The sequence below is a fragment of the Atheta coriaria genome, unplaced genomic scaffold (genome assembly GCF_025399875.1).
Source record: "Atheta coriaria isolate IRGN ID8LTWV9N9 unplaced genomic scaffold, Caltech_Dcor_3.1 hic_scaffold_10_pilon, whole genome shotgun sequence".
NCBI classification, from domain to species: domain Eukaryota; kingdom Metazoa; phylum Arthropoda; class Insecta; order Coleoptera; family Staphylinidae; genus Dalotia; species Dalotia coriaria.
In genome coordinates this window covers 3392928-3412685 of record NW_027045452.1, presented here as the reverse complement: position 1 = coordinate 3412685, position 19758 = coordinate 3392928, and the positions used below count along the sequence as shown (strand labels likewise).

Below are 19758 nucleotides of genomic sequence, written 5' to 3'. Positions count from 1 at the left end.
ATTAATCCACAGATTCGATTCATGGATTCTCAATCGCGTACCTATATGACGCCGTGATGCGCATCGCTGGTGTTCATTCGTGTTCGCGCTCCACGCGCCTTGTAACAATTAAGACACCAATCAACTCGAAGGCGTTAAAGCGTTCAATTCTCGCCAGTGGAAGAGCAAAATAAAAGAAGAATCAAAGCGGCATCATGAAAGGACTCCTCGTTTTAATCATCACTCTAATTACCATTTGTAAGTACAACCACATCGACATATTCATCGAACAATAGAACAAAACATCATAAAAATTGTTTTGCAACCCAAAACACACTAATGGCACGATCAAATTAAGAAAACAGCATGTAAATGCTTTTGAATTGTGTAATTCCATTACAAAATCGATCGTAAACTGAATTATATTGTGCAATATCAAATTTAATTTATCAAACAAAGTAAAAATTACAATTGGCGATTAATTTTAGTTTAAAATTACTTAAAATTTTAATGGAGAAGGTTTTATAAATGTATTTCTATGCTTAAAACTAGTTGAAGCTATACAGGTTTAAAAATGTCAAGGAGTAACATTTCAAATCGATCCATGTTGTACAACACAAAGACTGGTAGATGAAGATGCACAAGATTCACAGTATGTGAAAGTTTGACATTTATAACAATATTAACATCCATTTTACAAATTGTATAAACTAGTATTTTGATGATTTAATCATCCAATTACATCTAAATAAACATTTTGTACAATGTGTATAATAATGGTTTAGTAAAGGTCACACACAAAAAAGACAAATGAAGGATGTTGCGCTAATTTACATAATTTGCTTTTACGTCACGTTTATAGTTTATAATTTGCTTGTTTGGTTGCAGCGCACTGTCAAAGATTCGGCGGTAATCAACAGAACTATAATACAAATTACAATAATGCGCCTGCAGCGCCCCTTGGCGGTGGTGGTGTGAGTTGTCCGGAACGTAATGGAACTTTTCCAACATCGACTTGTGATGGGTAATTTATAGTTTTGATAAATTTGTTGTTTTTGTGTTTAATTTCATGTTTTTGTAGTTATATTGAATGTAAAGATGGTGTCGGTGAAGAAAAACTATGTCCAGATGGTCTGCTCTTCAATCCAGAAGTACGTGGATATCCATGTCAATATCCCATCGATGTTGATTGTGCCGGACGTACTGCAACACGTAAATTAATATTAATTCTTACATTAACAGATATTATATTGAATATACTCTATAGAACCTGCTCAGCCAACCGAAGAATGCCCGCATCAATATGGCTACTTCCGTTTGGGCGACGCCACGCACTGCGGGCAATTCATGAACTGCGCTGCCGGGCGTGGTTTCACATTCGATTGTCCTGAAGGTTTGGCGTTCAACGCCGCAAGCTACCGCTGCGATTGGCCCGATCAGGTACCCGATTGTGACGCGGAAGCATATTTAGGGTTCTCATGCCCACCACCTGCTAAGGGCTTCTTTGGTTTCGGCGAAGAGTACCGCTTTTTCCGTTCGCCCGCCGACTGCCAGCGGTACTTCGTTTGTATTGAGGGTAAACCACGCGCATATGTTTGCGGTGAGGGGCAAGCGTTCAACGAGCTGACGAATACTTGTGATGGAGCGGAGAACGTCACCGGGTGCGCTCAGAATTACAATCCTAATTTTGATAGCAGGCAACAACAAAATCAACAGCAGTTTAGAGGCTAAAGAGTTTAAAATTGCATGTAAATCATTGTAAATATAAAATTATGCTTTAGTTGCATGTTGGAAATATAAATTACGGTAGAGGGCGCTGCCTGTACCTCGGCGAGTCACATTGAATATTAAATAAACATTTGTCCGTTAAATCAAACACGTTTGTATTTGCAATCGATCGAAACAGATCGAAATTTAGTTAAAATTGTATTGAATTTTTGGAGTATGTGTAGTGCAGGAAGAATAGTGTATCAGTGTAACAAAATGGTAAGTGACTATTTCCGTTGATTCACTCAGTTACGGCTTTTGTTTTCAATGCAACATTTGTTGTTGGTTCTAACCACTAAATTTTTTCATTGATATTATTGTAAATTTGGCGGCGTCAGAAACTAAGATGGCCTTAACTGCACGTGGTTTTATTGAAGTTCATCGTTGCATTTCGGTCTCATGTTATATTTACTTCGCCTTCGTTGCGCGTAATATGAGTGCACGCAGTGAAATGGCAAAACGTATTGGTATCAACGCGAGGCAAGTTCTCATGCGCCACAAAAAGGGGGCCACGCGCAAGCCTGACGTCGTCGACCCCCGACGACCGGTGTGCAAGCCCGTCGAAGCCTCGCGCCGCCGAGCAGTGCCTGTCTGCGTGCGTACCGTTTGTCGCAAAGGCGGTGCCCCTTTTCGCACACCGTTTCATTCGTGTGTGGCCAACGCATCGCTCGCACCTCGAATAATTAACGTAATTTGAATCACGCACGCAGTAATAACAAATTCGCAGCACCAGTGTGTGCAAACATTTGCGGCGCGTTGCCTTTGGCAATCCGTGATTTGCAAGTGACGTTCGAGAAGCAGCTGTGTGCGGGCATACATTGATTCACATATTGTGCCCGTTGGTCGCTGTGAACGACGTCCGATTGCGACTCCCGGAGCTGAGCTCGCTGAGGATGAACGGTCTGAACGGCATTGAAGAATGGCAAAGTTACACAACAATTTGTCGCCTGTGTATGCAGCGCGACGGTTTTATGCTTGGCATATTCAATCACATTCAGGGAAAGGACAGCAGCATACACAAGAAAATCATGGACTGTACTGCATTAGAGGTGAGCGCATTCATTTGAATAACCGCAGAAAAATTTGTGGGGTATTCTATTTTGTTGATTCGATTTCAACTGATTTTAACCCTAGAATCACCGGCATCCTTTCCTTCACCGATCATTAATATAATATCAGTATAGGCAACCCACAATACACAAATTCAACAAATTCAAATTTATACATTTTTAGATTTCGTGCGGCGATGGTTTGCCAAACTCAATTTGCCACCGGTGCTTATACAAAATCGAATTTTGTTTGGAATTCCGCCAGCAATGCTTTGTTTCCGATGCTACGCTACGACAAATCAATGGGTTGTCTAAGGAGATACAAACCACTCTACAACCAACTAAAGAAAGTAATGTTGTAATGGTAGTTGGACCAAATGCAATGGACTACGAATCTGACTGTGATTCTGATGTTCATAACACGCCTTCTACTGTATTACCATCCGCTGAACAACCTCTGAGCGACGTTGAGACATTGGACACAATCGACACTTTTGAATACAAGAATGTGCATATGTGCAATTACTGTGATAGAGCCTTCACCGACAAGACTGAATGTACACGGCATGAGGATGAAGATCACGATGCCGAAACTCCTTATCGCTGCGCTGTGTGTGAACAGAGCTATGCAGATCGTAACGCGTACTCGTCGCATTTGAAAACAGCCCATCAGAATGATAAACCATACGCGTGCCCTGAGTGCGATCGCAGTTTTGCACGCCGTTCGGATCTACGAAAACATACAATTGTGCATACAGGCATCAAACCGTATACATGCCCTGATTTGCGCTTCGGTAAGAGTTTCTCGTGAATACCAACCTCTCTCCAAGCATTATCTGAATCCTACCGTGCTGTCAGAAACCGTTTGTATGTCACAGCTGCCCGCGCACTTTCATGTCAAAGCTGGAGCTTACTAGACATGCAGTGCAACATGCCGGCGTGAAACCATTCAAGTGTGATAAGTGTGATATGAGTTTCATGCGAAAAGACAAACTGCAACGGCATCAGAAGCGCCATTTGCCGCAGGAGAACAGCAGACACTGCTTTGGAGTTACAGGCGATGCGAGAGAGTCTCATGAATGAGTATTTTGCCATTGCGCAGGATAGCAACGACAATCATATTGAGCCAGCACCGGCGGATGATGAACCTGAAACGGATGCCACTAAGGATGAGAAGGATGATTGGCCTAGCACTGAGAATATGGTGATTAATATTGACCCGTTTTCAACCGAAAACGAACCGGATAATCTCAATAACAGTACAGAGTCTGACCTAGGTAACAATTCGAATATTTCCAGTCCGGAGAAAAATAATGACGATAGAAACGAGTATTATTTAAACAATGAATCCAACGGGGAGGTACTGCGATATCCATGCTCGTTGTGTAACAAAACATTTCGTAGTACAGACGGGTTGAATCTGCACATGGGTTTACACAATGGCGAACGCCCATTTGGCTGCAACATTTGCGGCAAAGCATTCTTGCGAAAGCGAGAATTGGACCGCCATAGTGCTACCCACACAGGTATTAAACAGTTTGAGTGCACAAGATGTGATAAACGCTTCAGTCGCAAGGATAAATTATTGCGACATAGTCGAATTCACGAGGTGAACAAGGAGCAATGTCCGATTTGCTTGGCGACGTTTAATCGCAAAGATGGACTTGCGCAACACATGAAAACGCACGTTAAGGAGGAAGATGAGACTGCTGCATTATAGCACAAGTGATAACTATAATGAAGGAAGGTATATAATTGATTTTTTACACATTTACGTAACATTCTGTATTCCATAATGTTTGTCTTAAACTTAAAACTATCGTTTACATAAACTGACTGTTGACTCGATTTAAAACAGTGTATATTCAGTCAGTATACATCCTATAGGTAATCCTGTATGCTGGATAGACAGTGTAATCATCGAACTTGACGTAGACTTTGTTGTCCTTACTCTTCGTCGTGTCGTATTCATCATCAGGCACCTCAAGTCCTCTGCTTCCAATCATGGCGCGGCGTTGTAACATGTAGCAGAGTAACATGCAACAAACACCATTGTAACTGCGCGTGAATTTGGCTGCAAAGTCCGAATGCGGTGAAAAGGAAATGCCATGTCCCCATTTATCACCTCGTTTCTGTCCAGACATCCTCCAATCGAAATTATGTAGTATGATTTGGTTGGTAGCAGAACGTTTCGTTGCGTGGAACATCGTCCTGGTATAAACTGGATGTTTCGGTTGCATGGATTTAAGCTCCATGCGTTTCAGAACAAATCCTGCCATTAGGCAAGGATTTTCAATGCGCTCGATGCTTAATACATCATAAGAGATGTCAGGATCCAAAGTTTTACGGAATCGTGCACTGTGTACCTGATACTCTTTCGTCCTCGTCTTCAATGCGACAATGCGGATTTCGTCTTTGGTAAGCCATGTCTGAACCTCAGGGGCACTTTTAATTAAGCTTGTGATAAGTTGTGGTTTATATTCACATTCGACAAGAGTCTTGTTATCTTTGCGCGTCGTTTTGCGTTTTGTACGTCGGGAAGAAGCCATCCTGGCCCTATTCTGGATAACACTTTGATATATTTGCTACCAATTTAGTTGAACACTGCCTAGCTAACCGACTGGTTATTCATTAATACGTTTATTGCGTATCAAGGTTTACTTTTATAGAGGTTTCCAGTGTGTACTTTACACAAGTTTCTCGTAGGAGCTTAGAGGTGCCGGGTATTTTTGCGTAATATACTGGATCGCCGTGAAAGTAAAATACTAATTTATAAAATAATAACATTGTTGTGATAACTATGGGCTATATTTAATTATTTAAGTTATGGGTAGTTATATTAATTATTTGAATGAAACTGCAATATTTTAAATCCTAATCCTGGCAATTTCTGTAAGATATGTTTTTGAATGGCTCAGTATCAGCCATACTCCCACTCTCACGTTGTGAGAATATTCAATATTTAAGTTGGCAAGACTGTGCTTGGCGTCAATGCCATTTTCGCACTCACGAATTCGCTCGCCTGCACGCTAGGAATTAGTCCGTTTAATAGTTCAAAATAGATGTTATTGTCAAGATTTCGCGAAACGAACATTGTGCACGCACACTTTGGACTTTATATTCGCCGGTTTTGAAGATGTGGAATCATCATTTGACCCCGGTGAGTCAAATTTATTGCTTCATGGCTTCATTTAAACGTCAACATCAGTGGTGTTGCGCTAGGAATTTGTTTTTCCCCCGTTTTATCCACGTACTGCTCTTATTTACCTCATTTCCAGATATGTATTGACTTTTTTGCATATTTTTGTTGCATATTTCATAAATGTGCTTTGAAGTTGATAAATATTTTCAAAGGTTAGATGGCGCTACGATGTACGGTTTTGCATTAAATACTGCTTGTTGGTGGTAGTGAGTGCACACCGTGTATATACCTGCAGATATCACATCGTTGTAGTTTATATTGGCATCGTAAATTTAAGCTAGTATTCTTAAATTCACAAATCATGAATATAACTTACAATTTTACATTACGTGTAATAGTTTATTATAAAAATCATCAGCAAAAACATTTATCATCAGCAGATCACTTAAGCAGATATCACTTAAATATTTGATTTAAAATTCACATCATGTATCCGCATACAAGAAATCATAATTACGCAAATCGAATTTTAATTTTTCATTAATTTATCATTTAATTTTACGCGACAATTATCTTTTTTTTTCGTTTTGGTTGAATATAATGATCGCATTCATATTTACCTGCGTTTATTATTTTTAATTTATTGAGTATGAGTAGCATATCTAAATATAGGTCATCAATTCGGGCAGATGTGGCACTAGGATGTGCAAATTTATTTTGCATTAAAGATGATTTGGTTTTGGTAGTATGTGCACATCATGTTGGTGTGAGATCAGGCGATTTCGCGCAAGAGATAAAGTTGTTTACATACAAAAATCGAATCATCGTTTTACGTTACGAGTTCTTTCTAAGAATTATACATAAACTGTTGCAGTTTAAAATTCTAATGTAAGTTTATTCAAGAATAGAATATTCAAATAAGAACTAAGAATATCATTGCATTTTCATTATGTTTTTTTTCACGGTGCCGTTTGCGGATTGCAACAAAACAGTGATTGAGCTGGTGCTCGCATGTTTCAGCATAGTGAATCCACACCACCCGTACGTACTTAATTGTGTCACGCCCTATTACAATATTGAACCGGTTGATTTATCGGTACATTCAGTATAGTGTCGTCAGACGGATTCTGTTGTTGCCATTCTACACCGCTCGCAGTGCTTACATTACACTTATTCCAGTCTATCGCCGGTCGACGAGCTGCGCGGGTTCATTCTCTTGATTCGCTGCATTTCCTTGAGATTTTAATTCCGTGACTCATGCTAAAAGCTATATTCGGTGTTCAGTGCTAATTGCCCTATTCTCTGCGGTCGCGTTTGGATATCCGCAAAGATTTAATGTTTCGTGGGTGTTTTGTGTTCATCAATTTATGCAAATTATATTCGTCATCCGCAGACGATAGAACCGCTTGAATAATTTCACTAATCGGAGTATTATCACAGGTAATCAACATTTTAATGTATTATTTCCGCTGGATTCGTATTGAATAGTAGATACATTCGCCAGTACGTGACTAAGGAATAGTTGCCGACGGATTTATAATATTTGTGCGTTACGTTGAAATTAAATAGGTTGCATTCTCAAATACTGTTTATCATTCCTGATTATCACATTATCAATTAATATTTATTAACTTCGAATTAATTTTCGGTCGCAGTCAAATTTATTCACCTACAAGCTGTATATATTTATTTAGAATAATATTTAATCAAATACGGTGCAATATAATGACGAATATTAAGCGCGGAAAGTAAATTGGCTTGGTATTTATTCAAATTATTCCTAAAATCAAAAATTATTGTAGATATAAAACTAGTGACCGCATGAGACCTCGCACAACACGCATTTTATCTAAAACTCTTCGAATAGAGCATAGATTGCGCCAGGATGCACAAAATTGAATAATATTGTCAGGTGATTTCTCAGTTCATGCTTCTGTACGTGTCTGTTAGTGGCACTCCTGTACGTGTGTGTGAGCCTTCGCGCTGCATGCTGGTATTTGCAATATCTTTCTGCTTCATGAACTTTCATAATCTTTGTGAATTGGCTGGTCGCTAGCGCTTTTAGTTCCCATTTGTCCTATGCGAATAATTACGTTTCGCATTTGCAATTAAACTAGCTTAGCTAAGAGAGAATAGGAGTCACTTCTATCGCTACCTTCTTCTTCGTATGGTGCCCTAAGCGGGAGTCACTTCTATCGCTACCTTTGTACGGTATCCTGAATGCGAGTCACTTCTACCCTCACCCCCTACGGTGCTCTGAACACAAGTCACTTCTACCGCTACCTTCGTAGATTATAAAACCTTTTTTATTGATTTTTATATAAATTGTTCTATAAATTTTTTTATAGAACAAGATAATAAAATATATTAAGTTCAAAAATTGTCGCCAAAAGTACAAAGAGGATAGATTTTTCGTGTTTTTCTCTGATTTTTTGTAAAATCTTTCATTAATTTTAATAATCTAAATTACTGGATTACTACCTGTATCATATAGAGATGTCACTGGCATGAACTAAAAATCATAAAATAGAATTGTATTGTTTATTTCTATATTTATCGGCAAACGTGGGCATTCGGCACGAGACTTGTGTTTGTTTTGAACACAATTTACTTTCTTATCGCTTTCGCCGCGTGGAATGCATTGCATGAGATTCCCGTGTGTTGTCGTTGCAATCATTCGCGCACAAGGTCGCTTGCCATCGACGCATCAGATTTGCGCATCTCTTACTTTCTTGTTAATTGTCGCGTCGTTGTTTGCTCGGCTACGGCATGCACTATCAATGGTTTGCAGCCAGTTTCGTACCGGTCGCTGGTAGGTTTAGACGTGTTTTGCGCGATTCGTATAGTTTGTTCGAATTTTTGCTTACTAAATTTGCATTGTATACGATCATCAATCGACAATTTAATTTGGATTATGGTACAAAAGTGCAAGATATTTGATTGCGTTTCATATGCATACTTATGTAAGTTAAAAGGTTCGGTGTCGGTCTTGAAATGAATCGGATATAGCATGGCCCCAATGTAGATTTATTTATCATTATCCTTGTGTAAGTAACGTTTAATTCAACAACACACATCGTATTTTTTATTATGTATGAATATATTATTGTTAAATCTTATGATATGTTTCAACTTCTTTTCTTTTAATTTCAGCACTTGATGTGCCTTGGTGACTGATGCGCACAATTCGTAAGTTTTTAATTCAATTATATATTTCATTTTAATTTATGTTAGAGACATTTCTAATCTTTCATAATCAGCAATTTGTTGGTTGCTATCTCTTTTAGTTTAAGAGATATTAATTATCTAGGAATTGTAGTGTTTTTGTTATAACTCGCGAACGCGATGTTACAATCAGCTCGAAATAATTTTCATCGATGCGGAATTTAATTCTATATCCCCCTGTATAGAAATTTATTGCAAGAAAATTCCGTAACGCGAACTATATTGAAAATTGTGTTTTGCGCCGTAGTACTCGTTGCGCCAGGAATTGTAGTTTTTTTGTTATAACTTGCGAACGCGGTGTTACAATTAGTTCGAAATAATTTAGTTTTGCATTCAATATTGCTTGTTGGTGGTAGTGCGTGCACACCGTGTCCGTGTGCGATCACGCGATTTCGCGCAAGAGATAAGTTTGGTAACCTGCACGTATCGAATCTTTCTTTCGTGGAATCAAAACACACCGTTGCTGTTTATTATATTAGCATCGTAAATTTAAGCAAATATTCTTTAATTCTTTCATGAATATACAGTACCGGCGTTAGGCCATGGCGCGCGGCTGGCGACGCCCAGGGGCGCCGGACTTAAGGGGCGGTGGCGACTGCAGTTGGTCGGTTTTTTCTGTATGGGTTTGAATTCGTGCAGTTAAAGGCGCTGTAGAAATTCCCGCCCAGGGCGCTGGTAGTGTTAAAACCGGCACTGTGAATATAACTAACAATTTTATATTAATTCTAATACATTTTTATTATCTGCAAATGATTGCGGACTAATGTGAAAAAAACGATGGATGTTCAAATTAAATTTCACTTAAATATTTAATGTCAAATCTGGCAATTTGTCAGCATAAGAAAACAGAATTATGCAAATTGAATTTTAAGTTTTCTATTACCTTTACTAATCTAAATTTCGAAACTACTGTATCATTTATAGATGGCAATAGCATGGACTAAAAAGTGTAAAATAAAGAATTGTGTTGGTTTGAACATAATATACACTCTTCTTTATCGCATTGCTGCAGGTCGTTGCTAAAGCACCTGGACGCCGCATGTTGCCAAAATTTGTTTTTAGTTTTGATCCCAGGTTAAGTGCCAAATGCAATTCGCGCATGAGGTCGCATGCCGTCGACGCACCGCGGGTTTGCGCATCTATTGCAATTCGCGCACAAGGTCGCGTACCATCGACGCGCCGGTCTTGTGCACATCTTGCTTTCTTATCATATACTGTCCCGTCGTTGTTTGCGCAGTTTCGGCATGCACTATCGGTGAATTGTAGCCAGTTTCGTGCCGGTCTCTAGTTGATTCAGGCGTATTTTGTGCGACTCGTATCGTTTATCCAGACTTCTACTTTCCAATTCGTATTATATTCGATCATCAATCGACTATTTCACATTAACTTGACTTTAGTAAGTTCAGTAGAATTAGTTATTTGCGCGTAAGCGGCCATGTTGATTTATTTATCATTTGGATGATCCATCGTGCTGCTGTAAGTAACTTTTAACTCAACAGCCCAGATTGTTTGTTTTTCTCCGCTGTGTGAATATAATATTACTTATGTTTTCTATTTTTTTATTTACAGCATTTGCCATGCTTTGGAGTCTGATGAGTTCTGCATTGGTCAGTTTATAATTCAATTATATATTTCGTTTTATGTTCTGCGTCCATCATTACTTTGCATTTATGTGTTTTTTTTTCGGCGCGGTCCACCGCCTTCTACTAAAGCGTTAGCATTAAATTATATTTAATTTAATTATTTTTTCTTAAACTTAAAATTTCATCTCTCTGATCTACTGCGATCAGATCCTATTTATCTTTTAGTTTACGAGATATTCGCGATTGAATAAAATGGGCAAAAATTGCAAAATGTCACTTTTAACACGTTGACGCCGGCGTGACCCACCGGTGGGTCACGGCTCACAGGCGGCGAGACTTCAGTCATTTTTGGCTTCACCCTGGTTAAGTTATATCTTCTTCTCGTCTCACCTATACAATCAGTGTCTTGCATCTTTGTCACCAAATGTGTCACTCAGATTAAATATTATAATAAATAGTGACCGACCGAAATTTCAGTCTCGGCTTCAATTTCGATTTCGGCCAAAAATTGGCTGAAACTTGTGGCAGAACCAAAACTCAGTGTTCGTGAAATATCAAAAGTCGTGGCTAACTCGCGGCTAAGTCGTGGTCGTCACTTGCCATCTCAGTTTGCACATAGTTTCGGTAAACTCTAAAGATAAAGGCATTCATTACAAAGAAAATAAATAAATGGCGACGCACTTGCAAAAACAATCGCTTTTTGCTTTAGCAAGACATAACAACCAGGGCGCACAGCTGAATTAATTAAACAGAGTGGACACTGCTCAAACGCCGCCCGATGCGGCGGACACTCAAAAACCGCGCCGGCGTCAACGTGTGTTAAGCACTTTTAGTCGCGTTTTTCGACCTTTTACTGTAGGAAATATAATTATTTTATATTTTTATATGATAGGGAATTTTCCAATCTTTCATAATCAATAATTTGTTGGCAGCTATCTCTTTTAGTTTAAAAGATATGAATTTTTGAGCAATTTTTTCTTAAGACTTAAAATTTCATCTCAGATTTCCTTTTAACTATCCTATCTGATAGAGATTGGTCCGTAGATTAAGACGCTACGATCGATCTATTTATCTCTCTTTTAGTTTACGAGATATTCGCGATTGAATAAAATGGGCAAAAATTGCAAAATGTCACTTTTAGCACTTTTTAGTCGCGTTTTTTCGACCTTTTACTGTGGTGGGAAATATAATTATTTTATATTTTTATCTGATAGAGAATTTTCCAATCTTTCTCATAATCAATAATTCGTTAAGTGTTATCTCTTTTGGTTTAAAAAGATATGAATTTTTGAAAATCGTCGAAAAGTATCAAGTACCCTGGCAATTTTTTTCTTAAGACTTAAAATTTCATCTCAGATTTCCCTTTTAACTATCCTATCTGATAGATTGGTCCGTAGATTAAGACGCTGCGATCAGATCTTATTTATCTTTTTAGTTTACGATATTTCAAGTATTGAATAAAATGGGCAAAATTGCAAATGTCACTTTTAGAACTTTTTAGTCGCGTTTTTCGACCTTTTACTCTAGAAAATATAATTATTTTATATTTTTATCTGATAGAGAATTCTTTTCCACCTTTCATAATTCACACCTGCTGGCAGCTATCTTTTTGGCTTCTAAAAAAGATATGAATTTTGAAAATCGTCGAAAATCAAGCACCCCCCTGGCAATTTTTTCAAGACTTAAAAATTTCTATCTCTTGTACTTCCCTTTTAACTATCTCTATCTGATAGAGATTAGTCCGTAGATTAAGACGCTGCGATCAGATCTTATTTATCTCTTTTAGTTTACGTATATCACATTGAATAAATGGGCAAAATTGTAAAATGTCACTTTTAGAACTTTTAGCCGTTTTTCGACCTTTTACTCTAGAAAATATATAATTATTTACATTTTTTATCTGATAGAGAATTTTCCAATCTTTCATAATCATGTAATTCGTTGGCAGCTATCTCTTTTGCTGTTATATGAATTTTTTGAAAATCGTCGAAAAGTATCAAGCACCCCCTGGCAATTTTTCGACTTTGTAAATTTCATCTCTCAGATTTCTTTTAACTATCCTATCTGATAGAGATTGGTCCGTAGATTAAGACGCTGCGATTGTGATTCATTTATTCTTTTAGTTTACGATATTCGCGATTGAATAAAATGGGCAAAAATTAAAATGTCACTTTTTAGAACTTTTTAGTCGCGTTTTTCGACCTTTTACTCTAGAAAATATAATTATTTTTATATTTTATCTGATAGAGAATTTTCCAATCTTTCTTATAATCAATAATTGTTGGCAGCTATCTCTTTTAGTTTAAAAAGATATGAATTTTTTGCACCGTCGAAAAAAGTATCAAGCACCCCTCTTGGCAATTTTTCTTACACTTTAAAATTTCCATCTCTCAGATTTCCTTTAACTATCCTATCTGATAGAGATTGGTCCGTAGATTTAAGACGCTGCGATCAGATCTTATTTATCTCTTTTAATATACGAGATGTTCGCGATTGAATAAAATGGGCAAAATTGCAAAATGTCACTTTTAGCACTTTTAGTCGCGTTTTCTTTTTCAATCTTTTTACTGTAGGAAATATAATTTATTTTATATTTTTAATTGATAGAGAATTTTCCAATCTTTCATAACTGGCTTACCGTTGGCAGCTATCTCTTTTTGGTTTAAAAAGATATGAATTTTTGAAAATCAATGAAAAAAGTATCAAGCACCCCCTTGGCAATTTTTTTTTTCATAATTTAAAAATTCTCATCTCTCAGATTTTAGTTTTAACTATCCTATCTGATAGAGATTGTCCGTAGGATTAAGCACGCCGATCAGATCTTATTTATCTCTTTAGTTTACGAGATATTCATATTTCACCAAAATGGGCAAAATTGCAAAATGTCACTTTTTACCACTTTTACGCGTTGACCTTTTACTGTAGGAAATATAATTATTTTATATTTTTATCTGATATGAGAATTTTCCAATCTTTCTATAATCAATAATTCGTTGGCAGCTATCTCTTTTGGTTTAAAAGATATGAATTTTTAGTACCGTCGAAAAAAGTATCAAGCACCCCCATGGCAATTTTTCTAAGACTTAAAATTTCTTCTCTCAGATTTCCCTTTTAACTATCCTATCTGATAGAGATTGGTCCGTAGATTAAGACGCTGCGATCAGATCTTATTTATCTCTTTTAGTTTACGAGATATTCGCGATTGAATAAAAATGGGCAAAAATTGCAAAATGTCACTTTTAGCACTTTTAGTCGCGTTTTTTCGACTCAATGTAGGAAATATAATTATATTTTATATTTTTATCTGATAGAGAATTTTCCAATCTTTCTCTATAATCACAATTCGTTGGCAGCTATCTTTTGGTTTAAAAAAGATATGAATTTTGAAAATCGTCGAAAAGTATCAGCACCCCTTGGCAATTTTTTCTTAAGACTTAAAATTTCATCTCTCAGATTTCCCTTTTAACTATCCTATCTGATAGAGATTGGTCCGTAGATTAAGACGCTGCGATTAGATCTTTTATTTATCTTTTAGTTTACGAGATATTCGCGATTGAATAAAATGGGCAAAAATTGCAAAATGTCACTTTTAGCACTTTTTAGTCAGTGTTTTTCGATCTTTTACTGTAGGAAATATAATTATTTTTATATTTTTTATCTGGATAGAGAATTTTCCAATTTATACCTTGGCTACCTGTTAAGCAGCTATCTCTTTTAGTTTAAAAAGATATGAATTTTTGAAAATCGTCGAAAAAAAGTGTCAAGCACCCCTTGGCAATTTTTTCTTAAGACTTAAAATTTCAACTTCAGATTTCCCTTTTAACTATCCTATCTGATAGAGATTGGTCCGTAGATTACACGCTGCGACCAGATTCTCCGGCTTATCTTTTAGTTTACGAGGATATTCAAGTGATTGAATAAAATGGGCAAAATTGCAAATGTCACTTTTGTGCACTTTTTAGTCAGTGTTTTTTCGGACCTTTTACTGTAGGTGGGAAATATAATTATTTTTATATTTTTATCTGATAGAGAATTCTTCCTAATCTTTCATAATCAATACCTGTTGGTAGCGGCCTCTTTTTAGTTTAAGAGATATTAATTTTTGAATTATATTGGCAATTTTTTCTTATGACTTAAAATTTCATCTCTCCGTTTTAACTATCCTATCTGATAGAGATTAGTCCGTAGATTAAGGCGCTGCGATCAGATCCAATTCAAAGGTGTGTGTGTGCGCCGTAGTACTCATTGCGCTATGAATTGTAGTTTTTTTGTTATAACACTCGAACGCGGTGTCACAGTAAATTCGAAATTATTTATCCTGATGCGGAATTTATTTCTGTACCACCCTGTATTGGAGTTTGTTGCCAAAAAATTCCGTAACGCAAGTTATATTGAAAGTTGTGTGTGTGTGCGCCGTAATACTCGTTGCGCTAGGAACTGCAGTTTTTTGTTATAACACGTGAACGCGGTGTCACAATAAGTTCGAAATCATTTTCCCTGATACGAAATTTAATTCTGTATCCCCCTGTATTGAAATGTATTGCCATAAAATTCCGTAACGCGAGTTATATTCAAAGGTGTGTGTGTGCGCGCCGTAGTACTCGTTGCGCAAGGAATTGTAATTTTTGTTATAACACACGAACGCGGTGTCACAGTAAATTCGAAATTATTTATCCTGATGCGGAATTTATTTCTGTATCACCCTGTATTGAAATTTATTGCCATCAAATTCCATAACGCGAGTTATATTCAAAGTTGTGTGTGAGCGCCGTAGTACTCGTTGCGCTAGGAATTTGTTTTTGTCCGGCACTGAGCGTGATTTTATAAAATGTGACATTGCCGCCCCCGAAAATACCCTGAAAGTGCTTTAAAATCGCTCTCAAACTTTTACTTGTATCAGATTGTAAGTATTAAATTTCCTTAACATTTTCATAAATAACTTTGGTGATTAGTTTATTAATCAGCATCAAAAATTGCATTTTTGTGTTTCGAATGACTAATTTTTGCTTGTTTTAGGTGTTTTGAACCTGAACCCGACATCGTAGGAGAACCATTCTTGTATCAGATTATAAGTATTAAATTTCTTTATCATTTTCATAAATAACTTAGGTGTTTAGTTTATTAATTACCTTTAAAAATTGCATTTTTGTGTTCCGAAGAACGAATTTTTGTGTTTTTGGTGTTTTGAACCTGAACCCGACGTCTTAGGAGAATCATTCTTATATGCGATTGTAAGTATTAAATTTCTTTAACATTTTCATAAAAAACTTTGGTGATTAGTTTATTAATTAGTAACAAAAATAGCATTTTTGTGTTTTGAAGGAATAATTTGCGCAGCATACTCTGCGCTGCCATTCGAAAAGTACCGTGCCGGTTGCCGGCTTCAAGTGCGTCCGGCGTCCGTACGTTAAGTCAGTCGGTGATACGCAGTTGTGGGGAGTGCACGTGTTATTTTTCTCCGTCGATCTTCATCGCGATTGTTAGCAATTCTGTTGCTTTAATACGGTACAAGCATTAGAATCGTATGCCATCGACTACTGACTAAGTGATTTATCGCGAATCGACTCCAGAATTAAGAGACCTCCCCATGTGTATGGCATTGGCAACCGGCCGTCGGATCTCTTCCGTTCCAATTGGATTTACTGGTCAACATTATTCAATTGTTAATTTGTGAAGATAAATCACGCGTTTGCTCTGTGGGGTATTGTTGCCAGTGCAAAAGTAATGCTTTATGCGCTTTGGTACTTCATAAGCCGAACAACAAAGAAGTATGTAACATCAGGTACAAAATTTCTTCTGTTAAATTATACATATACATTTGGATTGATTTTATGATACATGTAAGAATACTGTTCTGTAAATAAAGGATAATGTTAAAAAAAGAAAACCAATGATTCAAAAAAGAGCAATAGATTATAACAATAAATTTTCCCCACATTAACCAGGATTTAAGGAAAAGTGATATACTGGGAGATACAGAAAGAAAATATAAAGTTCAAAATAGAAAACACCCGGACAACAAACTTGGTCAGTGACAGATTGGGAATGAAGAAAAACGAGTATACAGGGTGACATAAAAGGAAAATTACTAGTTTTAAAATTAAAATACTACGATCAAGGAGAAAACATCTGGAAAAAACAATTATAGTCAAGTACTGACTGGAAATCAGGGGGAAATAAATATACAGGGTGATACATAAAGAAAATTTAAGCATTTAATATAAAATTCCACGATCAAAACATACAAAAAGATTAATTTTTATAAATTTTTGTTGATCAAGAAAAGCCCATATACAGGATGTTACAAATAGGAAAATGAGACTATGCATTTAAAAAAAAATCGGAAGAAATAATCAACAAAATTAACAAATGCAAAATTTTACAAGTTTCCCAACGAATATCAAAGAAAAGTGAAAAGAAGGCAACACAACAGAAATACAACTAGCAACTACTAATACAATACCAAAGCGGGAGAAAATATTTAAGAAAAGTAAAAGTAGAGAAGGTATGATGATGATATATATACAATTGTTTTATAAGAATAAAACACCATAATGAATTTTATTGCATATTTAGATTTTCTTTGCGACGCGGTCTCCTGATACGGCTCAACCATAGAAAAGTGCTAACCAACGGCATGATACACGATTTGCGTTAAGATATTGAAATTGTTTTTAAACGCGTTATCGCGATTACAGTATTTTGAATGCAAAAGAACAATAAGAGCTGATAATAACAGTGAAAACCACATTCACAGGCAAGATCGAAAACGCAGTCGACGGCACGCGACAATTTTGACTTACGAGTATTACGGTACTCTCGTTACATGCGACTAAAGACATCAATGTGATAATGATGTAATAATATTTTACAACTTACCGAAACACAGGGTAATCAAAAGAAGCACTGAAACAAAAAAAAACACGTGTGTTAGATTACGAACTGTGCTGCGTCGCACTTCTTAAGTCTACCCGTCGGATAGTGTCTTGTATTATACGCAATATTTTAACCGACAAACGCACAAACAGGCAAAAATATCACATATTATAGTTTAAAAAATTACTCTTATATGCAAATTCTTGTCGGTTGCAAGTCGAATACCTGCAACAATTAAATACCACCCGACGAACAATTTAATTCCACATCTCTAGACGCCACGATGAAATTACTACGCCGCCCAGATCGCGTGCAAACCCGAAAAAAAAAACATTTCACGAAAAAGGGATGAATAATTACACTTATATGCAAATTTTCGCGGGTTGCAGGTAGAATTCCTTTAATTGCGCATCTCTAGAAACCCTGCTGAAGTTACTATGCCGCTTAGATCGCGCGCAAACCCAAAAAAACCAAAACATTTCACGAAAAAGGGATAAAAAAATTACACGTATAAGTAAATTTTCCCAGGTTGCAGGTAGAATTCCTGCAAGATTTAAATACCGCCTGACGGAAAATTTAATTCCGCATCTCTAGAAGGCCCGCTAAAGATACTACGCCGCTTAGATCGCGAGCTAACCCAAAAACACAAACATTTCACGAAAAAGGGATGAAAAATTACACTTATCTACAGATTTTCGCGGGTTGCTGGTAGAATTTCTGTAAGATTTAAATACCACCCTACGAAAAATTTAATTCCGCATCTCTAGAAACCCTGCTGAAGTTACTACACCGCTTAGCTCGCGTGCAAACCCGAAAAAACCCAAACATTTCACTAAAATTGGTTGAAAAATTACACTTATATGCAAATTTTCGCGGGTTGCAGGTGAAATTTCTGCAACAATTAAATACCACACGACGGAGAAATTAATTACGCATCTCTAGACGCCACGCTGAAATTACTACGCCGTTTAGCTCGCGTGCAATCCCGAAAAAACCCAAACATTTCACTAAAATTGGTTGAAAAATTACACTTATATGCAAATTTTCGCGGGTTGCAGGTCAAATTCCTGCAACAATTAAATATCACACGACGGAAAATTTAATTCCGCATCTCTACACGCCCCGGTGAAGTTACTACGCTGCCTAGCTCCCGTGCAAACCCAAAGAAACACAAGCATTTCACGAAAAAGGGTTCAACAATTACACTTATATGCAAATTTTCGCGGGTTGCAAGTAGAATTCCTGCAAGATTTAAATACCACCCGACGGAAAATTTAATTCTGCATCTCTAGAGGCCCCGCTGAAGCTACTACGCCGCTTAGATCGCGAGCTAACCCAAAAATACACAAACATTTCACGAAAAAGAGATGAAAAATTACACTTATAAGCAAATTTTCGCGGGTTGCATGTAGAAATCCTGCAAGATGTAAATACCACCCGACGGAGAATTTAATTCTGCATATCTGGAAGCCCCGCTGAAGTTACTACGCGGCTTAGATCGCGAGCTAACCCACAAAAACACAAACATTTCACGAAAAAGCGATGAAAAATTACACTTATATGCAAATTTTCGCGGGTTGCATGTAGAAATCCTGCAAGATGTAAATACCACCTGACGAAGAATTTAATTCCGCATCTCCAGAAGTCCCCCTGAAATTACTACGCCGCTTAGATCGCGAGCTAACCCAAAAAAACACAAACATTTCACGAAAAAGGATTGAAAAATTACCTACACATTTTCGCAGGTTGCAGGTCGAATGCCTGCAATAAACAAACACAACCCAAAGGAGAATTTAATTCCGCATCACTCGTCACGCCGGTCAAGGATACCTATGTGATGCCGTCCGCGCGGAATGATTAAAAAGGCGTACGAGCTACGAGCACGAATGTTTTAGAACAAGCAAGTATTGATACCATACCAGGATTATATGCGTTCCAACACTCTCACAGGGGCTGATGCACATAGCAACTCGACGTCTTGTGAGTTGCAATATTCACTTAACCGGCATTTACGGACAATAAAGATGCAAATAGTCAATAACAATACTATAGTCACAAGTTAAAACTAAATCGTCTATTGGCGATCGAATATAATGCAAATTTAAAAAGCACAAGTCCGAACAAACGAAGTCGCGAG

At 37.1% G+C, this 19758-nt stretch overlaps 2 protein-coding genes, 1 long non-coding RNA gene and 1 pseudogene across 3 annotated transcripts; 2 read left to right on the top strand and 2 right to left on the bottom strand.

Annotated features, from left to right (window-relative positions):
• Window positions 1–94: 94 nt before the first annotated feature.
• Window positions 95–1855, top strand: LOC135801498 (protein obstructor-E-like). The gene is made up of 4 exons (XM_065315021.1): window positions 95–237; window positions 868–1003; window positions 1061–1191; window positions 1247–1855. Exons 1-4 carry the CDS (start codon window positions 195–197, stop codon window positions 1708–1710), a joined length of 774 nt encoding a protein of 257 aa, XP_065171093.1. The 5' UTR covers window positions 95–194; the 3' UTR covers window positions 1711–1855.
• On the bottom strand, window positions 384–1391 carry LOC135801502 (uncharacterized). The gene is made up of 2 exons (XR_010550375.1): window positions 1250–1391; window positions 384–1182 (listed from the first exon to the last, which is right to left on the bottom strand). It is a non-coding gene; the product is annotated as an uncharacterized lncRNA (long non-coding RNA).
• A 208-nt stretch (window positions 1856–2063) lies between the features above and the next one.
• On the top strand, window positions 2064–4650 carry LOC135801489 (zinc finger protein interacting with ribonucleoprotein K-like; annotated as a pseudogene).
• On the bottom strand, window positions 4566–16398 carry LOC135800777 (protein mono-ADP-ribosyltransferase PARP11-like). Its single transcript, XM_065314097.1, has 4 exons — window positions 16389–16398; window positions 12637–12705; window positions 5457–5560; window positions 4566–5380 (listed from the first exon to the last, which is right to left on the bottom strand). The coding sequence occupies exons 1-4, from the start codon at window positions 16396–16398 to the stop codon at window positions 4661–4663; spliced, it is 903 nt and encodes a 300-aa protein (XP_065170169.1). The 3' UTR covers window positions 4566–4660.
• Window positions 16399–19758: the final 3360 nt, after the last annotated feature.